Source organism: Staurois parvus, unplaced genomic scaffold, assembly GCF_062004578.1.
Source record: "Staurois parvus isolate SC_StPar_1 unplaced genomic scaffold, SC_StPar_1.0 ptg000719l, whole genome shotgun sequence".
In the NCBI taxonomy this organism is placed as follows: Eukaryota; Metazoa; Chordata; class Amphibia; order Anura; family Ranidae; genus Staurois; species Staurois parvus.
In genome coordinates this window covers 2,483,695-2,507,570 of record NW_028318515.1, presented here as the reverse complement: position 1 = coordinate 2,507,570, position 23,876 = coordinate 2,483,695, and the positions used below count along the sequence as shown (strand labels likewise).

The window sequence follows — 23,876 nt, the reverse complement described above, 5'->3', positions numbered from 1 at the left end:
TCAATGTGGTTGATATAGTGCTGCAGGGAATTACAGAAGGCCAATATCAAGACAGATTCCAGACTTTATGCTGTCCCTGTGTAAAATTTGATTCAGTGTTTTTCTAGTAAGTATATGTGGATTAAATGGTGCTGTTTAAATATTTTCGTGGTGTTTAGCTTTATAGAGTATTTTATTTTAAACCTGAGTTATGTTTTAAATCTGTGCAAGTCAAATGCCTTGAAAATTGCAGTCCTCTTATAGCTCATTGATCTCTTCAATCAATTATAGAGTAAAGCAGCCCATTGATATGCGGTGGTAGTCTCTGACATGAATTTTCATCTGCCAGTTGCAAAATCTGTGAGAGGGCAGATGCCCACTGGCCAATTATTCCCTGGGTAGAAATAAACTGGGACAGGCTACAATACTTGTCCCGATCATAACTGGCAATGTCTGTCTATGCTGCTTTCCTCCACTTCCCTTGGCTTTTTATTTATATAAAATTGCTAAGCCAATATATCCAGCATTGCAGGTTTACAGAACAGTGCTTGGGATGGAGGCTTCCAGAATAAGAGGGATCACATTGTGACAGCCCAGTCCAACTGTCCTCTTATTTCTATGTGCTGTATGCTGGTAATCAGATGGTTAAGCATGCTGTTCCCAGGTCATCAGACTTCCAGAAGGTGACTTCCTTTTATGAGTTTATCACACTGCTACTGCAATAAAGGTTTAATAGATCTGTTTTAAATACAGTGAACTTTGCACAGGAGTGTTTAGGAGGAAATGAATGGTGGCACTTTTTCTTTATGGTTCTGTAAAATTCATCGAGGGATGAGTGCAGTGAATGAGCGGGATATATGCGTACGCGCAGGAAGTGGGGGTGGCATATATTTATTTGTATTGGGAATATTTTCTGCCCGTTCCTGCTGGACTCGCACTACATTCCTCTGTGCCATAGCGTGCATTTACTTTGTCAGTTTTCCTATTTGCCAGAGGGGGAGAAAAACTGCAAGAAGTTATTGCTAACAATGTGCCGGGCTGCTATTTTGTTAACTCTTTAAGGAGGAATGTGTCTCAGACCCTGTCATCATAAGGTATTTCTGTGCTAGAGAGAAAATCTGTGAACCATGAACAGATTTCAAGATGAACAGCTTCTTTTTGGACACCTAAGGTGTGATTTTTCTGCCTTTTCTCACTCCCATTTGTCCTTTGCGCATATTATATACCTGAAAGCTTTCTGCAGTGTGATGTAAATAAATTAGAGCAAGTGATGGCCATGTGAATGAGATTCCCTAAGCTGAACTCTACGTAGCCATAGCGGGTGTTGGAGAAAGCTGTGCCTCCTATTGCACATGCTGCCACAACTGACAACCAGCAAACCTGTACTGGTATAGGGCTAGTGATGAAGATGTGTCCAAAGAGAAGGGGAAAATATTTATGTGCTAATGGATTTCTTGTTTTATATATTGTTATTTTTCAGTGCCTTTTCTAGCCGTAAAACAGGAGCAACTCTCTCCCAGAAGCCAGCAAAGCCAACCGGAGAATCTGGTTATGCAGACACCTCAAGAAAGCTCAATATTTAGGGGTATGACTTTGTGCTCTTATGTTCATTTACAGAACCACATAACTCACAAAATCTGTCTGTATTAACCTGTAATTTACAATGCTTGTAATTGTGTTGTCTTTGTCTGAGTAAAGGTAGCCATAGATGGATTGTTTTTCTTTGTGTGCTATTGTATTCTGACACTCCTCTGCTGTCAGAATACACTTATCAGAGCTGGAGCCGATTTGATCTATTTTGCTCTGTATAAAAAAAAAAAAAACAGGACTAATCAAATACCCCTAAAATAAAGCTCTATCTGTCTAAAAAAAAAGATATACTGTAAAATGCTTGTGGATACATTGTTGCATGACCAAGTAATTGCAGTCAAAGTATTAGAGCAGTGAAAACTGAAACATTATCTGTAAATAGTAGTGCTAGTACTCAAATGGTTTAGGAGTCTTGTCTGGAATAATTAAATGCATTTTTCTGTAAGATAAGACATGAGATGTGCTCTTCATTACAGTACAGTTTATGTTTTTTCTTTAAAAGGATCACAAATGTAAAATATTTCTCTACACCTGTGTTGATAACATATATGTACATCATGCTGCCATTTTCTTTTAGAACAAGTTTGTGCTGCTGCAATGCCCATTTAAATGAAAGGGCTGTTTTAAAGTGGTTGCAAACCTCACACATGAAATATGAACAAAGCATATCCCTCTATAGTGTGTACTTGTCTCAATTAAGAGCATTAAGCTTCATTTCTGTCTGCTGCTCCCTTCCTCCGCTGTGAGCATGAATGACTTCTGACAAGTTTTCCTGACACCAAGAGAAAAAAAGTGACAGGTGAGGGACCTCCAGCAGATTGACTCTGCTCCTGTGAGTTGAGTGGAGGGGGGAGGGGGGTGTCTCCTCCCTCCAGTCAGCTCTCAAGAGCTTTCCCCAGTGAGCTCTGTGGAGTGTAATTTCAGCTCTCCAGACCTTTTTTTTTTTTTTTTTTTTTTTTTAACTATCAGGCAGGCTTTATAAAGTCAGCACCTGGAAGGGATGTAGAGAAGACGGCAGATAAGCAAGTACAACTTATGTAGTTGGATTTTTTTTTTTCCATCTCTGGCCCTGAGGCCAGTCAGGTCACTGGGTGTATGTAAGGGTTTACAACCACTTTTATCTAATGCATGGTATTAAATACAGTATAATGCATATTAATTTACCACAACAACATGAATCCAGCTCTAGGCAAGACTTGGGTGAAAAACTGATTTTAATTGATTATTCCACCAACAAGATGCCCTTCCTATGTTATAGAGAAATGTAAGGAAAAGCTGTACGTTAAAGTGCAAGCACAACCTAAAACATTTCTGGTATGACCAAAGCCCAGTCCTTTTGCCACATCTGTATGATAGGCTGCCTCACTGGCCAATAAAAATGTACAGAAGGGCAGGATGGGATGGGCAGGCCTAGGCACTGTGTCCCAGGTTTGCTTGTCAGAAGGGATTTGACCATAAACCGCAGGTCTTGGGCCTGCTGCAGGCATCTCTAGGTGCCTGTATTTCATATATGTATCCGTTTTATATATTTTATTTTGATTCACTAAAAATGTGTGGAAAAAAATAAAAAATAACCTTTTTTTTACGCTTCATACAAAAGGATACTATGATTCTCTTAACCTCATGACCTACATGGGTGATGGATATAAAACCAATATAAAAATGTATTATTTAATTGGTCCTAAAAAGATACTGGTGTTTCCTTTGCAGGTACAACTCAAGGAGGAAGTCTCACTAAAGGTTTACCAGGTAGTCGACCACCAGATCCTCAAATATCATACAGAGGATCCATTACACATGTGAGTATACCCCGTGGGCTGATGCTTCTTGAAATTCTGAATTAGGGTTATCACATGTAATACAGGACAATGCTGTTTCATTTTGTTTTTTCTCTTACCTCCATTTCCACACATCTTTAGGGCACTCCGGCAGAAGTACTTTTCAAAGGAACAATTTCCAAGATCATGGGAGAAAATAGCCCATGCAGGATGGACAGAATGCGTGAGGAATCGGTGTCCAAGGGTAAAGTCATTTATGAAGGCATGAAAGGCCATATCCTGTCACTCGATGGCAAGTCCCAGGATCTTTTTTTACCTTTTTTTTTTTAAAGAAACTATACAAAACAAATAATTAGGCTGAAGAATATTTATACATGAAATGTGTAAGAGCATGTAGAAGATAAGCCATTGACAAATTATTTAATACATTTTTTTCTTTGCAATACCCGATTAAAAATTAGCCTTCTTAGATGGTCTTTTTTTTTATGGGCAGACTATAATCTAGCTTGTGTATGTGATCAAAGGATGGAGATGTGATCGGCACAATTAATTTGTAAGAAGGTAACAAAGGATAGCTGAACCTCTAGGCCCCTTTCAGATGGGGTGAATCTGTCAGCATGATCCACCTGCTCAGCGGGGGATCTGTCTGCTGATTCCTGCTGAGCAGGCGGATGACAGGTCTGTGTCCTGCTACTGCAAAGCAGAAACAGACACTGGCCGCTGATTTCAATGGGACGATCGGATGGAAACAGACCACCTATCCGTTTTCACCTGATTGTCGTCCAGTCTGCTGGACGGATGGGGAACGGATTCCCATCCATCTGCTTTTGGCGTACCAACGTATCTATGGGGTGAGGGAGGAAGCGGAGTTCCCCCCCAAAAAAACACACAGACACAGGGAGAACATGCTAACTCTGTGTAGCTAGTGCCTTGGTTGAGATTCAAACTGATGACCTTAGTGCTGCTAGGCTGTGGCTAACCACTGTGTGCTAACCACATAGCCACAGTGCCTCAATTGCTGTTTTCTGGGGGGTATTTTTGGTTAAAAAAATATTATGTTCATTTTTTTATCCTTTGTTAGATCTCACTGCTGCTGTTCTCTAGCAGCCTTTTTGCAATCACTTCCGATATGCATGAAGTCTAGTGATTGAGTGTAAGTGTAGGAAATAATCTGTAAGAGAATAGGCTATGTTAGTCCCAGGAAGCTACTCTGAAAAGTAACCAGGGGTTGGTGGCTGGCTGGGTTTTTGTTTAAACAAATTCTATACCAAAAGAAATGCCAGTTGCCTGGTTGTTATCCTATTCCAATAGCATTAGTCAACATCCTGGATACTGGAGAAGCTGAAGATCCTGAACTTTGTTTGACATGAAGTGAGAGAATATCTCCATTTTTAATAAAAAGCTGGGAGCTTTCAACCCTCTGCTTGCAAATTCCAGAATAAAAAAGAGTAGCTCTTTCTTTAAAGGTTTTTTTCACAACTCAATAAATGTGATAACTTTTATTACCAACATATACATGGAATGTTTAATTTTTCTGAGCTTACTCTGAATGTCTTGACTGATTGAACAGGATATGTTACTGCATGTTATTTTACAGAAATGCTTTTTTAATTGTCAACTAACAAGAAACAAATTCAAATTGAATACAAACTGCAGGCAAGAAAAATGTATATACTCACAGTTTTTCATCTTCTAATCTAGAAACTAGGACAGCTGCTATATGGCTGATTACGGTTTTTATTATTAATTGCAAGTGTTCTTTACTTCCCTCTTTAAGAAATAGCTTATTTAGTCAGAAAATTCTTCACATTAACCTGTCAAGTTTATCTACTATTGGTTGTCTTCCTCATGTTTAAAGCAAGGCAAGGATTAGTTCCTTTTTTACTTCTTTATCTTGGGTGTCACCTGCATGAAGTTGTGTTTTTTTTTTACTTTCTTTATGATTTTCCTTTGATGTGATGCTAAGATGCGATTCTTAGTAATTGGTTTATATAGTGGGGTGTGTTGTTTTGTTCAAAGGAAAGCGATTTCATGCTAGATATCTCTCCATAATTTAACTCAACAGCTGATGAGAATTGGGCTAAATGTTGCTTTAATGAACAATTGTGTAATTAACACTATGCTCTTGCTTTTTAGGTGGCTCAACCTCTCAAAACTCCAAAGAGGACCATCGAAGTATTGGGTCCACCCAGGAGTCAATGGCTCCAAAACGCACATATGATATGATGGAAGGACAGATTCCAAGAGGTTTACATGTCCGGGAGTTGCCAGCCGGTCCTACAGAAGGTAAGTGTGACTGTCTCTCATTCCTCTGTTATAAGTTTATTGAGAAATGTATGCGTCTGTGAAGGTTCTCATTTATGCAGGTTATGGTATACCTAGTAGTAGTCATAAGTGGGCAGCAGAAGTGAATTGAAGATCGAATTTCCATGTGGTTCTTGAAAGCAGTTTCATTCAGCTTTACTTCCTTTGTTATGTTAGAGACCTTTAGCTACTCATTAAAGTAGCTTCTTCAATTCTAACTGCAGAAGCTACTATAATGAATAGCTAATTTGACTTCTCACTCATTTAAGAGTTTTAAGTCCTTGTTCACACTGATGCTGTTTTGGATGTGTTTTAGACGAGTGATCCACTTGACATGGAAAATATAACAAATTCCTATGGAGGTCACTCACATCTATGCAGTCCAGATGCAGTGCATTTTGAAAAAGGATAGCATGCGTCTTTGGAGTGTTGCGATCCGATTTTTAGGTCCATAGAGCTGAATGCAGCTAGAGGAGGAGGCCTGGTACCAGAATTATTGCTCTCCTTCCGATGTACGATATGTGACATGTGTATCGCAACTGAAGTTTTCACGCATAGGCACCCCAACATGTGCGTTACGTTATGTCCATATGTGGGGGTGGGGGCTCAAAATTTATTTTTAGGGGGGATTTATGTGCTTGGGTACAACTTTGTAATTTTTTTACAATTTAAAAAAACTACTTTTTTTTACTTAACTTTTTGCACTGCATTTGCTTTCCTTCCTGGTCTTGAGTGCTGGGAAATCTGTCAACGGGGCCTGGAAGGGACGTCACACACAACACTTTCAGGTCAGGACAAGAAAGTGGACGCGTGCCTGCTCTAGATGGGCAGGCAGTGCCTGGAATACATAGCAGGGGGGAGGTGTGTGTGTGTGGGGGGAGGCGTGAGCTGGAACTTTTAGCATGGTGTGTGGAAGCAATTGGGAGGCAGCACAGCAAATTTTCCACCTGAGCAAGCCCTGCTACTTGCCTGCTGCAGGACTAAATGTTAACATAAAGTACCTGCTTGGCGCCCGGAACTATATGTATATAGCTTATACAGTTCATTGTAAAAAAGAATGTAATGGATGTTCATTGAAAGTTTTACTATAAGAATTTTAGCATCAATTCAGTATTGTTTTTGTGTGTATGTGTGCAGGTTTAATGGGAAGAGCCATTCCTGGAGACAGGCATAGTCCACACACCATGAAGGAACCACCACAACATATAAGAGGCTCTATAACACAGGGTAATAAATTCAAGACATGTGTCTTTTGGATATTATGTTTCTCGCATTTCTGATGAGTTATAATTTATTTTGAAGAAGCAACTTGAGCAACATGTGAACTGCCACTGCTGTTAAAACCTGGAAGTTTACTCGGTTTACATTGATCTGATTTGTGTTATCCACTGCAGCCACAATGCTTGGAGCTGCTCATATATGAGCTGGGTGGATCTGCTTCCAGGAATCCATGTTGCATCTTTATACAGCAAAGTGTCAATAAATTGGATCTACACTGTATCTGAACACCACAAAACAAAAACACTGTTAGTTAATTTTTAGTACTGAAAGCAAACTCACCCATCCATCCATGTCTCCATGCTTTATTTTGCTGAAACATCACTTTGAAATCACTCCCTAGCATTTCTGGCCATGACCATCTTGAGTAAGGGTAGATGATTCATGTAGCATTTACTTCCTGGAATCCATCTGTCTTTTGTTCAAGCAGACAGGAGGGTGTGCTTAGAAAACCCTTCTCCCCCCTCCTGAAGACTCCTGGGATGTATGACGTTATTTGCCTGGGCATAGAAGCCAGGAAGTAACTGAAGAAATGGATTAAAAAAAGTTTAAAACAAATAAATATAATATACCTTCCTATTTTTACTAATTAAGGATTAAAAAATAGTGTTGATTGAGAAAGTGAAGTTCCACTTTAATATGAACTTAAGTTACATGCGTACATACAAGTTTTCGAAACATGCTTTTTTTTTCATCAAAAAGTGGAACCTCATTTTAAAGTGATTGTAAACCCTCACCTTGTAAAACAACCCATTCAGTTTAAAATAGAAATGAAAGGCAAAATGTTTGTCTGGGATGTAAGGACAAGTCTGATCATTGGAGGAGAGTAGGCTGAGGTCCCAGCACAGCTAAGGAACTGACCATGCTGTGCTCTTCTGCTTAGTGTAGTCAGTTTTTAATAGGAAAGCAGAGCACCTGGCAGGAACATCAGGGATTTCACACAACGGAAGTAATACATAGAGAACAGGATACTTTTTCATACAAGTACATGGTACAGAAAGCATATATCAGGCATATGAAATGTTGGGTTGACATATTATTTAATCACAGTACTGTTGTGTGAGACAGTGCCCCACAACCATTGCCTAGTTGCAGAAAATATAAAGTACATGGTGCAGAATTTTATTGAATCTCTCATAAACCGCTTTAAAGAGGCCTCTATATTTGGCTAAATATCCCATTGCATCCTAGATCTTGGTTGGACGTGCACCTAGTTCCAGTAGTGGTTCCTGCTGACTGCGGCCATTGTAATGTGAACAAGCGCCCCCCCATATTGGCACTTAGATGCTTCTATCTCTGTGCTTGTATAGTTGCTTCTCTTAGTTAGCCTGCTACCATGTAAGGAATGTGGTCATTCAGGATGTCCTTGGATGTAACTAGTAATGGTAACAAATGTAATACAAGGCATCCGTGGTAAGTAATACAATTTTTCCCATCAGTTTATCGGAGAGTTTAACTGTAAGAACTTTTCTATACACCCGAAAAATAATTTATTAATCACATTCATTATTGGAAACCAACTTCATTCCTTTAATTAAAAAACATAATTTTTGTCTTATTTAGCTTAAACTATAAACACTAAAGCAACTGTGTACTGTTCTGTGTGGCAACGAAAGGGTAAATAAAGCTGAAGCAGGAACACTACACTCTTTAGGTACATGATGTTTTTCTTCTTAGAACAGGCAGTATGCTAGGCCAATTCCTGCTGCTTAATACTTTGGTACAGTGTAGGCTGGGTACAGAGATTACCTAAAGAGTTTCAGTTCATCTGAGGTCAGTTTTGCATACACAAATGATACACGCACAAAATAACGACATAGCCCCGGCTGGTGTATTTGCTTGTTTTGTCAAATCATTCGCTGATGGCACCTAGTGCTATTAAGATTGCACATTTTTGCATGACAGTATCTATCCCTCTTTAGAGATGGAGTAATATTTTTCTTTTGTGTCTTCTACCAGTTAACTCTCAGAGCTTACCCCAAGATTTGATATTTTGGGTAAACTAGAAACTTCATATTACTACCTATTGCTCAAGGACCTTTTATAGTTTGGTCCCATTGCCTATACAAAAAAAATCTTTAAAACTTTGTTTGCAAAGATGGTCCAGGCTTCTCTTTTCTATATCTTGGTGCATAATGTACCCTGCAGTATATCCTTGTTATGTTAAAGTATATCTCAAAAAACCTTTCATAAATACCTGAATGATACACATCATTTAATATTAAGTACTCCAAACACTATTCATTGCACAGTAAGTTGCACTACATTACGTTTTTGTTCTTGGGTTTAGATATACATAATTTTATAACTGGATTTTTGATTTTGAGATCAAAATTATTGCAGTTTTATTTTGTAGAATGGTCAGGCTGTACCAACAATGTGTACAAGGCTGTTTTGTCAGTATTGGCATTGTAACATTGCACAGTTAGCAGCCTTTCTAGGCCCCAGTTTACTTAACATCCCCTTTACTGGCAAAAATAATGAGCACATTCCATAGATAGCTCCATTGATTTGAAAGGGTCACATGCATTCGGGTGCTAATTTCCTATGGTGCAATATTTTTTTATTAGGTTACTCAGCTTTGTGTGATTAATTGATTTTTCATTTTGCAATCTGGCTTTAATCTTCAGGAATCCCCCGCTCCTTTGCTGATGCACCAGATGACTACCTCAGAAGAGAAGCCAAGCAGCTTAAAAGAGAAAGCACTCCACCACGAAGCCTATCTGATGCCTACAAAGTTAGAGCACATGAAGGTCTTTCAGGCCCGCTGAAGTTGAAAACCCATGAGGACATGGTGGCTACAGTGAAGGAAGCTGGGAGGTCTGTTCATGAGATCCCCAGGGAAGAAATGAGACACAGTGCTGAAATTGCAATGAATTCCCGGTCTCATAAAGATGGCTCTATTACACAGGTATGCTATTACTAGTAACTGTAAATGGTGCAGGGTGGTTGCCTGTAGTCTTTATTGGCAAAATTAAAAGTTATATGAACAATTTCAAATAATATAAATGCTTTCATACATTCGGAGTGCGTGAATCCATGTGGACACTAGTGAAGTTAGATGCTGAGTGGCACAGCTTCACCAGATTTTTCACTTTCCAGTTTTAGTAAATTAAACCCAATGTCTCTGGTAGAAGTAGGGATACTAGTGAGCGAACAAGTGTATATTTACTTTCTGCAGTGCTAAACTCAGGGCTAATTCAGTTCGGAGAAGTGATACCTGACCTTTCATGCTCATGGTGGCAAAATCCTCTAGAATACCTCTTGATACTAGGAAATGTAAAATGTTACCCCATGAATCTTGTATGGCAAAACCTATTACACTAAGCACAATACACTAGCTGCAAGATATCAGTGGTCTCATGTTCTATGTTTGAAGTCAAGAGTGGTCTGTGAAAGTGTTTTGGCCATTTGCCAGCTTTCCCAGTAAGGGCTATGCACGACTCTGCGTGCTGCAAAGAATCCACTGTTGTGTGTTGACCTGTGTTGTGATGCTTTAAATAGCTCATTCAAAATGAATGGGCTGAAGCTCACAGCAACGCACATGAAAATAAGGCCGGCTGCATTTTAACACAAAGCATAGTATACCATGCATTGCAAGGCGCATTTATTTTGGCAGGACATTGCGGTGCCATCTACAATGAATGGCATCACAGCATTCCAAAACTTGTGCCTTAAGGTGTATTGCTTTGCTTTGGGGCAGCCTTTTTCAACCAGGGTGCCTTCAGGTTTCTTATGGGGTGACTTGGAAAAATGCTTAAAAATTGCCCAAAAATTGTATATCAGCCAGCAAGGCAGATCAAACCTGCCTTTTGGTTATACAAAGTCCCAGGTTTTCATTGTGCTCTATTACAGCCTTCCAGCCACTGATGTCCTAGCAACCAATGGTTGATAAGGAGGATGTTGGTTTCCTGCACAGCATCCTTTTTTGCCCCTCCCTTGCCCCTCTTTGTCAGCACTGGGGTCACATTAGCTAAGTTAGCGAGGGAAACATTGCAGTACTAATCACTAACCAGTGTGCAAAGGTGTATTTGCTTTGGAAAAATGAATCACATTGGGTGTCCTACATGTGTGGATGTTGCTGCATTATTCAAAACAATTTGTTTAGTTTTTTTAACATTTTAGAATGGGTTGCTTTGAGATTGTGCATCATTTTAAAGGGATACTTTACTGACAAAAGGTTGAGAAACACTGCATTGGGGCACCATGTACATTATCAATAACATCAGTGATGTGAATAGGCCCTAACTTCCCTGAAATTTTGTGGACTGCATTTATATTTTTGGAAACATGAGAGCATAATCTTGCATATATATAGTGTTAGTTTGCCAAACAGTGTATTGTGTATCACTACTAATAATCTGTTTGGTATAGCTTCTTATACAAATAGAGTAATGGCAGTATTATTTTCTTCATGAAGTGTGCTTTGACTGTTGAGGCAGTTTAATGTCAATGAATAAGAGGAAGTAGATTCAGCTGCTAAAAGTGCATCAATACAGAAGTCTAATACTTTAGTGGGGAATAGAATGAATGATAGAAAAGATGAATAAAGCAGCAGGCAATCCATGATGAAAATAAACTATTTTTAAAACTGAAAAAAAAACGAAAATAAAAAACTAAACAATAGAATCAAGACAGAATTTAGAAGTTACGTTTAGAATAAAATAATTCCTGATATCAAATTATCCCCCTGAGTTAGGGACATTTCACACATAGTATGTTGACTTGCGTTTTTCTGCACTGCAAGAACTCCAGTCACTGCTAGGATAAACAGAGAAGAATCGTATGCTAGGTATGCCATTCACACAGCAATGCATTCGGAGTTCCACTACAGTGATGTGCAATAAAACGCAGATATTTTATCACAGCGCACAGGACAGGATCAGATGTCACCTTACAGCAGCACAGTGCTACTGCATGACAAGGCAAAATGCCTTGTCTCCTGTGTGCCCAGTTCACACCACTGTGCGTGGTGTTGTGTGGGCAGTGTGCACTGAAAAAAGGAGTGCATTCAGTGTTTTTTTCAGTGCAGCGCTGCGTGGCAATCCACTGTAATGCCATTGCACATATTACCTGTATAAAAAAAATTATATTCATTAAGTTTTGTATGTAAGTTCTAAAATACAGAACAGAGCCACTTGGGCATTCCCTCTTGGTATACTTAGCAACCAATTACAATACAATAACAAGTTAATGAACCACGCTCAATGGCGCAACCTCACTCAGAGCAACAGAATATTTATTTATTTCAGGTACTTCTCTAGCACTGTCAATTTACGCAGGGCTTTACAAATATATATTGTACATTCACATCAGTCCCTAACCCTCAAGGGGCGTACAATCTAAGGTCCCTAACTCACATTCATACATACACATACTAGGGACGATTTAGACAGGACCAATTCACCTACCAGCATGCCTTTGAAGTGTGGGAGGAAACCGGAGTACCCGGAGGAAACCCACGCAGGCACAGGGAGAACATGCAAACTCCAGGCAGGAAGTGCCGTGGCTGGGATTTGAACCAACGACCCTAGTACTGCCAGGCGGAAGTGCTAACCATTTAGCCAATGTGCTGCCCGGTGTACATTATAGATGTACAGGCATGTCCCTATCATTTTGAAAACACTTAGTGCTATAGAATTTATCAGAGATGCTAGAGAATGCCAAAATGGGATGGGGGGGGGGTGGGGGAACAACAAGCCAGGACAATTAGCAATGTAAGGATACCAGTGTCACAGTATAGGAAACAATTTGAGAGGTAAACATATCATAAAGTGCCTTCTAGATCGCTGTCAAACGTGATTCAATCCAGATGTCCCATACCTTTTTGAAATTTTTAGGCCATCCCCTTGCATATTAGGTTGCTTTATACAGAGGAAGTATGGAATTAATCATTGTTTTCCACGTGGCAAGATTAGGGGCAGTAGCAGACTTCCTTTGAAGGACTATTTTCTTCCGAGCATAAAACAGCAGTAAGCCAAGCAGGGTCCTAACCACTCTAGTATGTGCTACAGCATCCACTAATCCTAGAATGCATATCTCTGCTAAGAGTGGAATCCGTATAAAAGTCACCTTAAAAATGCACTTTAGCACCTGATCCCAATATTGCCGTATAGAGGGGCATGTCCACATCATATATATGAAATCAGCTGAGTCTGCCGTGCATCTCCAGCAGATCGGGGGGGCATTGAGGTTATATTTTATGCAGTTTTTTGGGAGTAAGATAGATACAATGGAGCAGTTTGAATTGTATACGTTTATCTCCAGTGAAGACTAATTTATAGAAAGGGCCTTCCCAAATATCCTCCCGATCTTTGCTATCTAAATAAGATAAAACCTCCTCCTATGACACCCGCAATTGTTCCAGATCATGGTGAACAGTGGGTTGTAAAGCCTTATAAATGTTGGACAAGGGCTTCTCCAGATCTCCAAGTAATCTCCATTTCTAAGTAATTGTTCCATAGTGGAGGGTTGCACTACTAGAGGAGAGATTCAAAATTGGGCCCGATAAGCGTGCCTCAATTGGAGAAACCTAAAGAAGTAAGGCTTTGGGAGATTGAATTGTGTCCTTAAGGAGTTGGAAATAGTTTAAAATTCAGGAAGGGTTGGTTTGAGCCATAAGAGCATGTAGGGAGAACAGGATGGAGTGTCAGTTGACCCCTCTGGTATCACCATCTTCCAGGCCTGGAGCACCACTTTCATTGACTGTGTAAGGTTAAAGGGACTAATGCCCAAAATCTCTAATACTTCCAGTATTTAGACCTAATCCACTGAGTCAAAAGCCTTTTCTATGTTGAGTGAGACCAAGGATCTCTTGCCAGCGTCCAGGAAGGACAGCTGTATATGGGAGAGAAATCGACGGAGGTTTACATCTGTAAACTTCAACAGAGCAGTATCAGTAGGTGTCAACACTGGAAGGGGTAGTGACTGTAATATCCCGCATAGCTCCACCACTGGAAGGAATGGCACCCTGGCATAAAGCTTGACAGAAAATGAATGAAATTCCTGTATCAGAGAAGGTTCTGAAGTTACAGTGCCTGAGGCTATGGTAATCAAGAGGATGACCGTTTGATATTTAGGATCCACCACCAGATTTGCCATTTTTATCCCTATGTTCGAATAATCTGAATTTAAAAAAAGTTAACAGCTCTCTGTAAATAATGAAAACAAGTATTAAGTAACATCTTTATAAATAAAACCACGTTTAGTCATATTTTAGTCAACTAAAATCTCAAGTACATTTTAATCGACTAAAACTTCCAGTATCATAAACAAACAAGAACATTGCTTTTTGACCACTATTCATTTTGACGTCAAATTTCAATTTAGTTTTAATCGTAATCTTTTGACTAAAATGCTATTTTAGTTTTAGTCCTATTTGGTCATCTAAATTGAAAATGAATTTTATTTTTGTTTAGAAAACATGCAGCAGACGAAAACGATGATGAAAATATTTTTGTCAATGAAATTAGCACTGCACCTCACACCAGCACATGTAACACAGACCTTGGTGTGAATAAACCTTTATTGATCATCGCTACAGCTTTGTCTGCTGCCCTAAGCATACATTTGATTTTTTTTCGGCAGTTTTGATATGTGCAGTGAGCAGTGCCCGACTGAGGTTTCTATTGAGACAGAGAGATTTGCTGGATGTTAAGGTTTGGTTCACACTACTGCAACCTGAAAGTTGCACGGCTTATGGTGCAACTTTGGGAGGCGACTTCCTGGCTATTTGATGCGACTTGAGTGCTTTTATTCAGCTTTGATGTGGCTTTCATTCCATGCGACCTTGCCTGTGGCCAATGAGAATGTAATATCGGATCCAAATCACATAAAAATAGAATAAAAAACAAGTGTTCTTACACTTTGGATGGCTGATTTTTGCATCTTTTAGTATACCAGCCTAATGATTTTACAAATCTTTAAAAATGTCAATGAACTTTTGCATCATGGTAAAGGTGCCTCATATATTGGACCTTTATCTAGCGATAAGGTATAATCTCCCTATATTCACTCTTTGTGAAGACTATTCATGTTTTAGTGTTTTTATCTCGCCAAAGTGTATGCCTTATGAAACAGCATTGTAGCTAATGGGGTGAAAGATCAATGTACACTATAACACACTTGGCTTTGAAGAGTGGAAGTCCTCTGGCAGACTTGTTGTTGTAAGGCAGTGGGCACCTTTCCATACGAATGTGCTCTTAGAGCCAGCCCATGGAAGCAGAGAGCACAGCCAGATACTTAGATAACATACAATAGCCTGCAGAATAACACTTGTGTATATTCCTGTCATCATGGAATCACTTAGTAGACAAATATCAGCCCTACTAATGCAGTATTTAAGTCACTGTTTACTTTATTCAGAACTATTTGATTTTTTCCATGTGTTTTATTAAATCACACTCTAATACGCATTGTTTTTAATTCAAGAACTTTTCAGTTATATAAGCTTAAATGTCAGTTTGCTGTCAAACGAAAACAACTGGCAGCACTTTAAAGTAGCCACTACATCTAAAGACTGGTGAGATTAAATATTTTACGTTTGTTTTTGGATTTAATGATCATTTAAGACTGGGTTCAAACTATTGTAGGTGTAGGAATGCACGTAAAACATACATGACCCCGCACCCACAGACACCAGCAGCCAAAATGTGCTACTCTTTTGCAGACTCATGACGAGAATTAATGGCACCCCCATGCACTGAAAAACATAGCAGGGTCTTTTTCACTGCAGGTACAGCAGCCAATGTAAATAAATGGTCCACTGTGCATATGCAAATGCAAGCAGCTCCACTTGCACAGGTGTGGACCTAGACTTAAGCCTGCCTTAGATGGTTCGAATCTCTGGCCTAGATTTGAACCGGCTGAGATTTGAACCATGTATGGCCAGGCGGAATGTTACGCAAGTTGATCGATCATCTTGGGTACAGCCAGCCTGCTGGATGTTTCATGCACGTATTGTCAGTGGATGTTATAGCTGCTAGCAATAATCACTGTGTTCTTCTGCAAAGGACAGCTCCCCGCCCCCTCACCAGAGAAACACAATCGCTCAGCGAGAGGGATTCCCCTGTCAACACTGTCTGTATTGATGGGGGAATTGAGCCCGTGGTTGCAGGAAAGAAATCTGCTCCGTCTATGACCTGCCGTAGTCTCTTTGGCCTTCCTGGAACACTAAAGGTACTAAGCGAGGTGCTTGCATTACATGTAATTTGCAGTACGTTGGTTGCACCACATGTACGTTAAAAACTAGAATTAGAAAGCACTACTGTGACTCAAATAATTTAAACGCTAGATCTAACTCATCCCATAATTTCATGGATTGTTATCGTGGTGATCTCTCCTCTTTCAGGTTCACTGGCATAGAAAGGCTTGCCCAGCTGCCTAGGAGTGGTGACAGAGAGAGACGTTTGGGAAGGGAGGAATGGTGGATTTTTAAGCTGAGAATGGGAGCCCCTCAGGGGTTAAATTTAAAATGGGATTTGGATCTATATCTGCAGTGATATTTTCTTTTCCTTCTCTTCCCATAGTCTTTCATGTAGGCTTTTTTTCTCTCTCTCTACCCCACCCAGTTATTCTTGTAAGCATACAGTTATTTAGTCATATTTATTTTTATTATTTTTATTCATTTTTTCTTATTTGTTTTTTGTTTTCTTTCTGTGTTTTTGATATGTGTGTTTGCAATAGTAGTTTTCACATAGGCTCTGTGAATTTTTTTTATCAGCTGTGCCATCTTTGTAATTATCAGTTAATGAGGCAATTGCTAGGCGGAGCTTTTGTTTTTTGCCACTATTTTTTTTTTTTTGTGGTTTTGTGTTTATAATGATAGTTATGGCTAAAATCTGTGTAGGCTGAAACTCGTCAGCAGTTCTGTATCATGATTTGTACACTGGATTTCTCAGTTCTGTATCATGATTTGTACACTGTGGATTTCTCAATAAATGAAGATTTTTATGGTGGTGCTGACCATTTTTGCAGACAACTACAACCCTCCAGCTGTTATAAAACTACATTTCCCATGAGACATTGCAAGATTGACAGTTACAAGCATGATTCCCACTGGCAGAGACATGATGGGAAGACTGATAGTTACTCCCAGAGGCAGAGGCATGTTGGGATTTTTTGTTCTGCAGCAACTAGAAGTCCGCAGTTTTCCACTCTTGCACTAAGCAAACAAAACGTTTATTTCCTTTTTAAACACTTATGGGGGAATTTATCAAAACTGGAGCAGCCAGACTCTGGAGCAGATGTGCATCCAACCAGTCAGCTTCTGTCTTCAGCTTGTTTAGTTAAGCTTGGAAAATGAAAGATAGAATCTGACTGGTTGCCTTGCACATCTGCTCTTCATACTGTCTCCCTTAGTTTTAATAAATTCATAGTCTACAGCAAGTAATGAAATAGGATAAGATTACTAGTCCAGCTCTTAGTTCCTGAAAAGAACTGAATTTTTAACCTTCTGTTGCTTCAATTGTCATGATTTTTGATCTCTAGTATGAATGATTGGACTTTGATTGGTGCCAGCATCGTTTATGACAGGTCTGACTTAACAATAATTAACATTTCATTTGAAAATTGGTTTCTGTATTTAAATAGGTACGTACAATCACACATTTTTTGGTATCTGAAATTGCAGTTGAATATTAGTGACACAAAGTACAAATCTGTTAACCAAGAGTGATATCTATTAATAAAATTAATATAATAATTATATTAATAATATCTATAGCTGAGTGGTTCTTAAAAAGTTGCTTGTTTTTTATTTTCCCTTCTACAGGGTACACCTTTGAAGTATGACAGCGGTACTTCAATGAGTGCTAAAAAACATGATGTACGATCCATTATTGGTAGTACGGGTCGGCCATTTCATCCTTTACACCCAATGGAAGTATTACAGGACCACAGAACCATAGATCGGGTATACGATGAGATGATGCTGAAAAGTCGTCCTAGCTCTGGATCAATAACCAGGGGGGCCCCTGTAATTGTGCCAGATCCTGGGAAACCCAGACACAGCCCACTGGCTTATGAAGAGCATCAGTTAACCCATGGATCATCATACAGCACTCATCCCATGAACAGAGGATCTCCTGTTACCACAAGAGAGTCTGCACAACGACAGCATGAAGGTATACAGAACTCTGTATCTCTAGCCTTTCTGATCATTAGTGAGTCTGTTTTCTTTCTGTGTCATGCACTTTCTTTTTGCATATCTAGCTAGCCTATAGTGCTGTTAATCTAAAGAGAAAGTAGTGTATATAAATATACAGTATATTAACAATGCATGCTGGATTGAAAGTGCAAGCTGTAGTGGAATGACATTATATAACATTCCACCATCTGTTGGCTACACTGAGTCAATTTAGAGGTTTATATAATGATTTAGCAACTGTGACTTTCCATGAAAAGGAACAAAGAACAAGGATGGTACAAACAAAAAGGTCACACAAAACCTCCCATTACTCCTAGGGCAAGACCCTGTGGATACAAATCTCAGCAAATCCACACAATTTATTAGTGTTTCATATTTTTACAGTTGTTCACTATGGTATGCAGCTTTGTACCAAATATGCACAGTTTTGTGTCCTAAGGAGGTAGCATGTCTCTCTCCAGCTCTGACTTTTCCCACAGACATTTCTTTCATCATTTAGCTGCTTGATTTATACTAGGTATTTGGATTCCCAAGGTTTTTTTAATCAGCTAATGAGTGCAGGTCTTCCAAATTTTATAAAATATTTAGTATTTCCCTACAACAGCCCTGCACTGGCATCCCAGCAGTGGCATATCTGGATCTTCTTTACCTTCTCCAAGTCCGGAGCAATGCAGGCTACTGCAACACTCTCAGATACTCTGAAGACTCGCTTGGTACAGGCGAGTGTGGCTATCTTCTGCTGGGGTGCTGGTCCCTAGGAGCTTATAACAGTTTGACAGCCTTACTGGCTTTTGCATTTATGGCCCTGTTTTTACCTTTATACACTACAGTGGTTCACTGCTTCTTAGTCTAGGGGTAGAGGAATCAGCTGTAATACTTACCATATGCCTCGCTTTGAAAGACTTACGGCGCTCTCCTCTTGTCTCGACCACTCCAAGTTGTGGTCAGGCCCTCTCCATCCTCAAGTACAATATAAAATTTTTGGTCCTACATTGTATGTGATGACATTGGAGTGTAGATGCGAAATTTGCACAGAAACCACTGCAAATTCAACACCACATCATTGTGAAGCCAGGCTAACACAACACACCACAAATCTTAAGGTTTTGATTGGTTGGGTAAAAGATATGAGCAAAAAGATGGAAACACGGTCTTAAAAAGTGCGTTGGGTTCCTTAGAAAAACAAGCTATAATTACACCATTGTATTACATTGAGGGTGTCCTTGGACACCTTAGGATGGGAGAATACTGCATAGGCATTATTAATTACTGATGAATATGAATGTCCCTACTGTCTTTTTTTTCCACTTTTTCTTTTTACATTTTCTTATGTGCTGGTAAAAAAAAAAAAAAAAAAAGCATACGTAAGTGTTTTTTTCTTTCATAGAAAGGTTGCTATTTTTCTTAAATGGCATTTGGGTTATGTTTTTCATCCAGTATTTGCGAGCTATTTAATAATGCTAAACCTTTTCTTAATAATTTCTTACACACCAAATTCATTTTAAGGGAAGAGGATTCAGGTTGAACATTATAAATGTATGTTTCATATAGCTGTTTTTCACCCTCAGGCAGCATAAGCTCTGGAAAACCTGTGACTCAGGAAAGGAAGAGCACCCCGAATCCCAGAGAAATGGCAAGCTCCAAATCTCCCCACACCACGGTCCCTGAACATCTTCATGCCATGTCCACATATGAGCACTTACTGCGAGGAGTCAGCCCAGCTGAGTTGTATCGTGGTCATATTCCCCTAGCCTTTGACCCCGCAGCCATTTCCAGAGGAATACCATTGGAAGCAGGTATAATGTCTGGCAGTTCTCTACTGAAAGCATAGTTGGGTCCTGTGTTAACGGACTTTTGTTCACTTTAAATGGGTTTTGCATTTTCATACAAGTCTATGGGAAGGAGGAGGTCAACTTCAGGTCAGATGCACTTGTCAATGAATTCTGAATGATTTCAAAAGCGATGTCAAACTGATGTTGTCAACACAGGCCTGAAGCCCATCGACATAGGCCTTTATTTATATTGCTCCTTTTACCACAGCAAAAATATGCAATTTAATCCTTGTCTTTATGTTATCATTATAAAGACTTGAACGTATAGGTTTCTTACTGTGTTACAAATCTAATTTCATTCACCAGAGGCAATTATAACTGAAGAATATGAATTTAATGTTGTTGAAGTAATGGGTTTATCAGTCTTTAGCTTTTGTTGTAGAAAAATGTAAGCTGTGATTGTTTAATGTAATTTCTTTTTAATATATATTCTATTTTAATCCTTTCTACAGCTGCCTATTACTTACCCAGACACCTGGCTCCCAATCCAGCTTATCCCCACCTATATCCACCGTATCTCATCCGAGGATACCCAGATACTGCTGCCATGGAAAATCGCCAGACCATCATCAATGACTATATCACCTCTCAGCACATGCACCACAACCCTACAACTGCTATGGCACAGAGGGCAGAAATGCTGCGTGGGCTGCCAACAAGGGACCCTGGCATGGCTCTCAACTACACAGCAGGTCCTCGAAGTATGCACAGAATGTCATTTAGCTTTGTGTCCACTGCAACTTTAATTTGAGCTATATAAAGCTGATTATACCTCCTGGCAGGTATAATTGCTGCATTCTTAGCACATAAACCATGATGTGTGCTGATGAGCATACTCGCTTGTTCCCATAAATTATAATATTGATGATCATTGTGTACCACACTAACCTCAGGAGCATCTGGGATGCTTAAGGATGTTTTACCATACTTTCTGGTGGTGTAAGGATCTCTTTAATATGCTTTAAAATGTACATAAAGCACGTCAAGATCCACCTTAAAATACAAGAATGCAAAACGCAAGTACTGTATATGCTTCATTGTAAATGGGGCCTGAAAGCCGGTGATATCCAGTCAGATTTCATGTTTCATCTTTACTTATGTCTAGTACTATTAAAAGGGAACTTCAGTATGGCTAGTATTCTCTATGGCTAGGCTAGCTTTGCAACATTTCTAAACAGCTTGAATCAGTAGTTTGAAAGTTTACATTTTCATGTTTTGCTTCTTTTTTTTTTTTTTTTTTTTTTGTGTGTGATGTGAGCTATGGATATATATTCCATACTGTTATTGCTAAGTCCAAGGCTGTAGAATTCCAATACTAAAGAGGTTGGACCAATGTCTACCCACCAATTATTGTGTGAGAGATTTTTGCCTATGTTCAGCTTTAAAAGGATATAGACTAGTGAGTGTTTTTTTTATTTTTCTTTAAATAAACATGTAAGCCTTCATTAACAAAACGCACAAAAATTCATGTCACACCTGTGGTGCCATTCATTGTAAATGGCATTCCAAATGTGGCAAGAAAAACACGCATTTTGCATGTGAACAAATGCTCAATTTTTTATGTCATGTGGTATTTGCACAGAGGTTTTTTAAATATAATTTATTTGGAAAAAATAAATTTTAGGAAATTTTAATGCACAAAACACAATATAATATCCAATTGTTTGCTAAAATATAAAAGATGATCTTACACGGAGTAAATAGATAATATATCACGCTTTAAAACTGCGCACGCTTGTGGAATGGCGACAAACTACGGTACTTAAAAATCTCCATAGGTGACGCTTTAAAAGCCTTCACAGGTTACCAGTTTACAGTTGTACAGGAGGCCTGGTGTTAGAATTATTGCTCTTGCTATACCGTCCATGATGATATCTCATGTGTGTGCGAACAACCTATGTATGCATTCGCCTTTGCGTGCAAACAAGGGTGGGGGTGCTTTAATATTTTTGTAATTATTTATTTTATTACATGTAAACATCCCTTGTGATAACAATAGGCAATGACAGGTCCTCTGTCTGATCCCAGATCTCTCCTCTGCCCTTGAAAGCTTAAGATCAAACTTGTATCGGTTTGATCCAAAGCTTTCCCTTGCAAACAAATGTCCGAAACCGGAAGTGACGAAATACTTGTCGCTTCTGATTTCGTACACCATAGAGATGATTGAGAATGATCTGGGATAAAAAAAAACAATACTAGGACGATGCGTGTAGCTGCATGCATCATCCTGGTATACCACTTGAAACCGGCAATGTACAGTGCATCCAGAAAGTATTCACAGAGCTTAACTTTTGCCACATTTTGTTATGTTGCAGCCTTATTCCAAAATGGATTAAATTCATTTTTTTCATCAACATTCTACAAACAATATCCCATAATGACAACGTGAAAGATGTTCATTTTGAAATCTTTGCAATTTATTAAAGATAAAAAAATTAAAAAAATCACATGTACATAAGTTTTCACAGCCTTTACTCAATACTTTGTTGAAGCACCTTTAGCACCAATTACAGCCTCAAGTCGTTTTGAGTATGATGCTACAAGCTTGGCACACCTATATTTGGGCAATTTCTCCCATTCTTCTTTGCAGTACCTCTCAAGCACCATCAGGTTGGATGGGGAGCGTCGGTGCACAATCATTTTCAGATTTCTCCAGAGATGTTCAATCGGGTTCAAGTCTGGGCTCTGGCTGGGCCACTCCAGGAGATTCACAGAGTTGGCCCGTAGCCACTCCTTTGTTATGCGGGCTGTGTGCTTAGGGTCATTGTCCTGTTCAAAGATGAACCGTTGCCCCAGTCTAAGGTCCAGAGCCCTCTGGAACAGGTTTTCATCAAGGATGTCTCTGTGCATTGCTGCATTCATCTTTCCTTCGATCCTGACTAGTCTCCCAGTTCCTGCCGCTGAAAAACATCCCCACAGCATGATGCTGCCACCACCATGCTTCACTGTAGGGATGGTATTGGCCATGTGTTGAGCGGTGCCTGGTTTCCTCCAGACATCATGCTTGGCATTCAGGCCAAAGAGTTCAATCTTTGTTACATCAGACCAGAAAGTTTTGTTTCTCTTGGTCTGAGAGTCCCTCAGGGGCCTTTTGGCAAACTCCAGGCAGGCTGCCATTTGCCTTTTACTGAAGAGTGGCTTCCGTCTGGCCACTCTACCATACAGGCCTGATTGGTGGAGTGCTGCAGAGATGGTTGTTCATCTGGAAGGTTCTCCTCTCTCCACAGAGAAATGCTGGAGCTCTTTCAGAGTGACCACCGGATGCTTGGTTACCTCCCTGGCTAAGGCCCTTCTCCCTCGATCGCTCATTTTGGCTGAACGGCCCACTCTAGGAAGATTCCTGGTGGTTCCAAACTTCTTCCATTTACGCATGATGGAGGCCACTGTGGTCATTGGGACCTTCAATGCTGCAGAAATTTTTCTTCCCAGATCTGTGCCTTGATACAATCCTGTCTCGGAGGTCTATGGACAATTCCTTGGACGTCATGGCTTGGTTTGTGCTCTGACATGCATTGTTAACTGTGGGACCTTATATAGAAAGGTTTATGTTTCCACATCCAATCAAGATGTGGAAACATCTTAAGGATGATCAGTGGGAACAGGATGCACCAGAGCACAATTTTGAGTGTCATGGCAAAGGCTGTGAATACTTATGTACGTGGTTTAATTTTCGTTTTTTATTTTGAATAAATTGCAAAGATTTCAAAACAAACTTTTTTCACGTAGAATGTTGAGGAAAAAAATTAATTTAATCAATTTTGGAATAAGGCTGTAACATAACAAAATGTGGCAAATGTTAAGCGCTGTGAATACTTTCTGGATGCACTGTATATATATGTATTGTGGTCTTCAAGTGGTTAAAGACACACAGATACCTTGAGGTTTGTTTTCCACATTTGCCAAGTGTAGAGCAGCCCATTGAAATTAATGAGCTGCCATATGCGCGAAGCCATGCGTAAATGCAACATG

General features: G+C 39.5%; 1 protein-coding gene across 21 annotated transcripts in view; it reads left to right on the top strand.

Moving 5' to 3' along the window:
* Window positions 1–23,876, top strand: part of NCOR2 (nuclear receptor corepressor 2) — a 708,717-nt gene that overhangs the window by 635,446 nt on the left and 49,395 nt on the right. For 19 of the 21 annotated variants that reach the window (XM_089653704.1, XM_089653697.1, XM_089653690.1 and 16 more), the window contains 9 exons: window positions 1,460–1,564; window positions 3,280–3,368; window positions 3,489–3,639; window positions 5,484–5,633; window positions 6,789–6,878; window positions 9,560–9,840; window positions 17,701–18,052; window positions 19,644–19,871; window positions 20,360–20,608. In XM_089653704.1, the coding sequence (XP_089509830.1) occupies window positions 1,460–1,564; window positions 3,280–3,368; window positions 3,489–3,639; window positions 5,484–5,633; window positions 6,789–6,878; window positions 9,560–9,840; window positions 17,701–18,052; window positions 19,644–19,871; window positions 20,360–20,608 (1,695 nt within the window). The remainder of the gene's footprint in view (window positions 1–1,459; window positions 1,565–3,279; window positions 3,369–3,488; window positions 3,640–5,483; window positions 5,634–6,788; window positions 6,879–9,559; window positions 9,841–17,700; window positions 18,053–19,643; window positions 19,872–20,359; window positions 20,609–23,876) is intronic. The other 2 variants (XM_089653693.1, XM_089653695.1) reach the window with 2 other exon arrangements.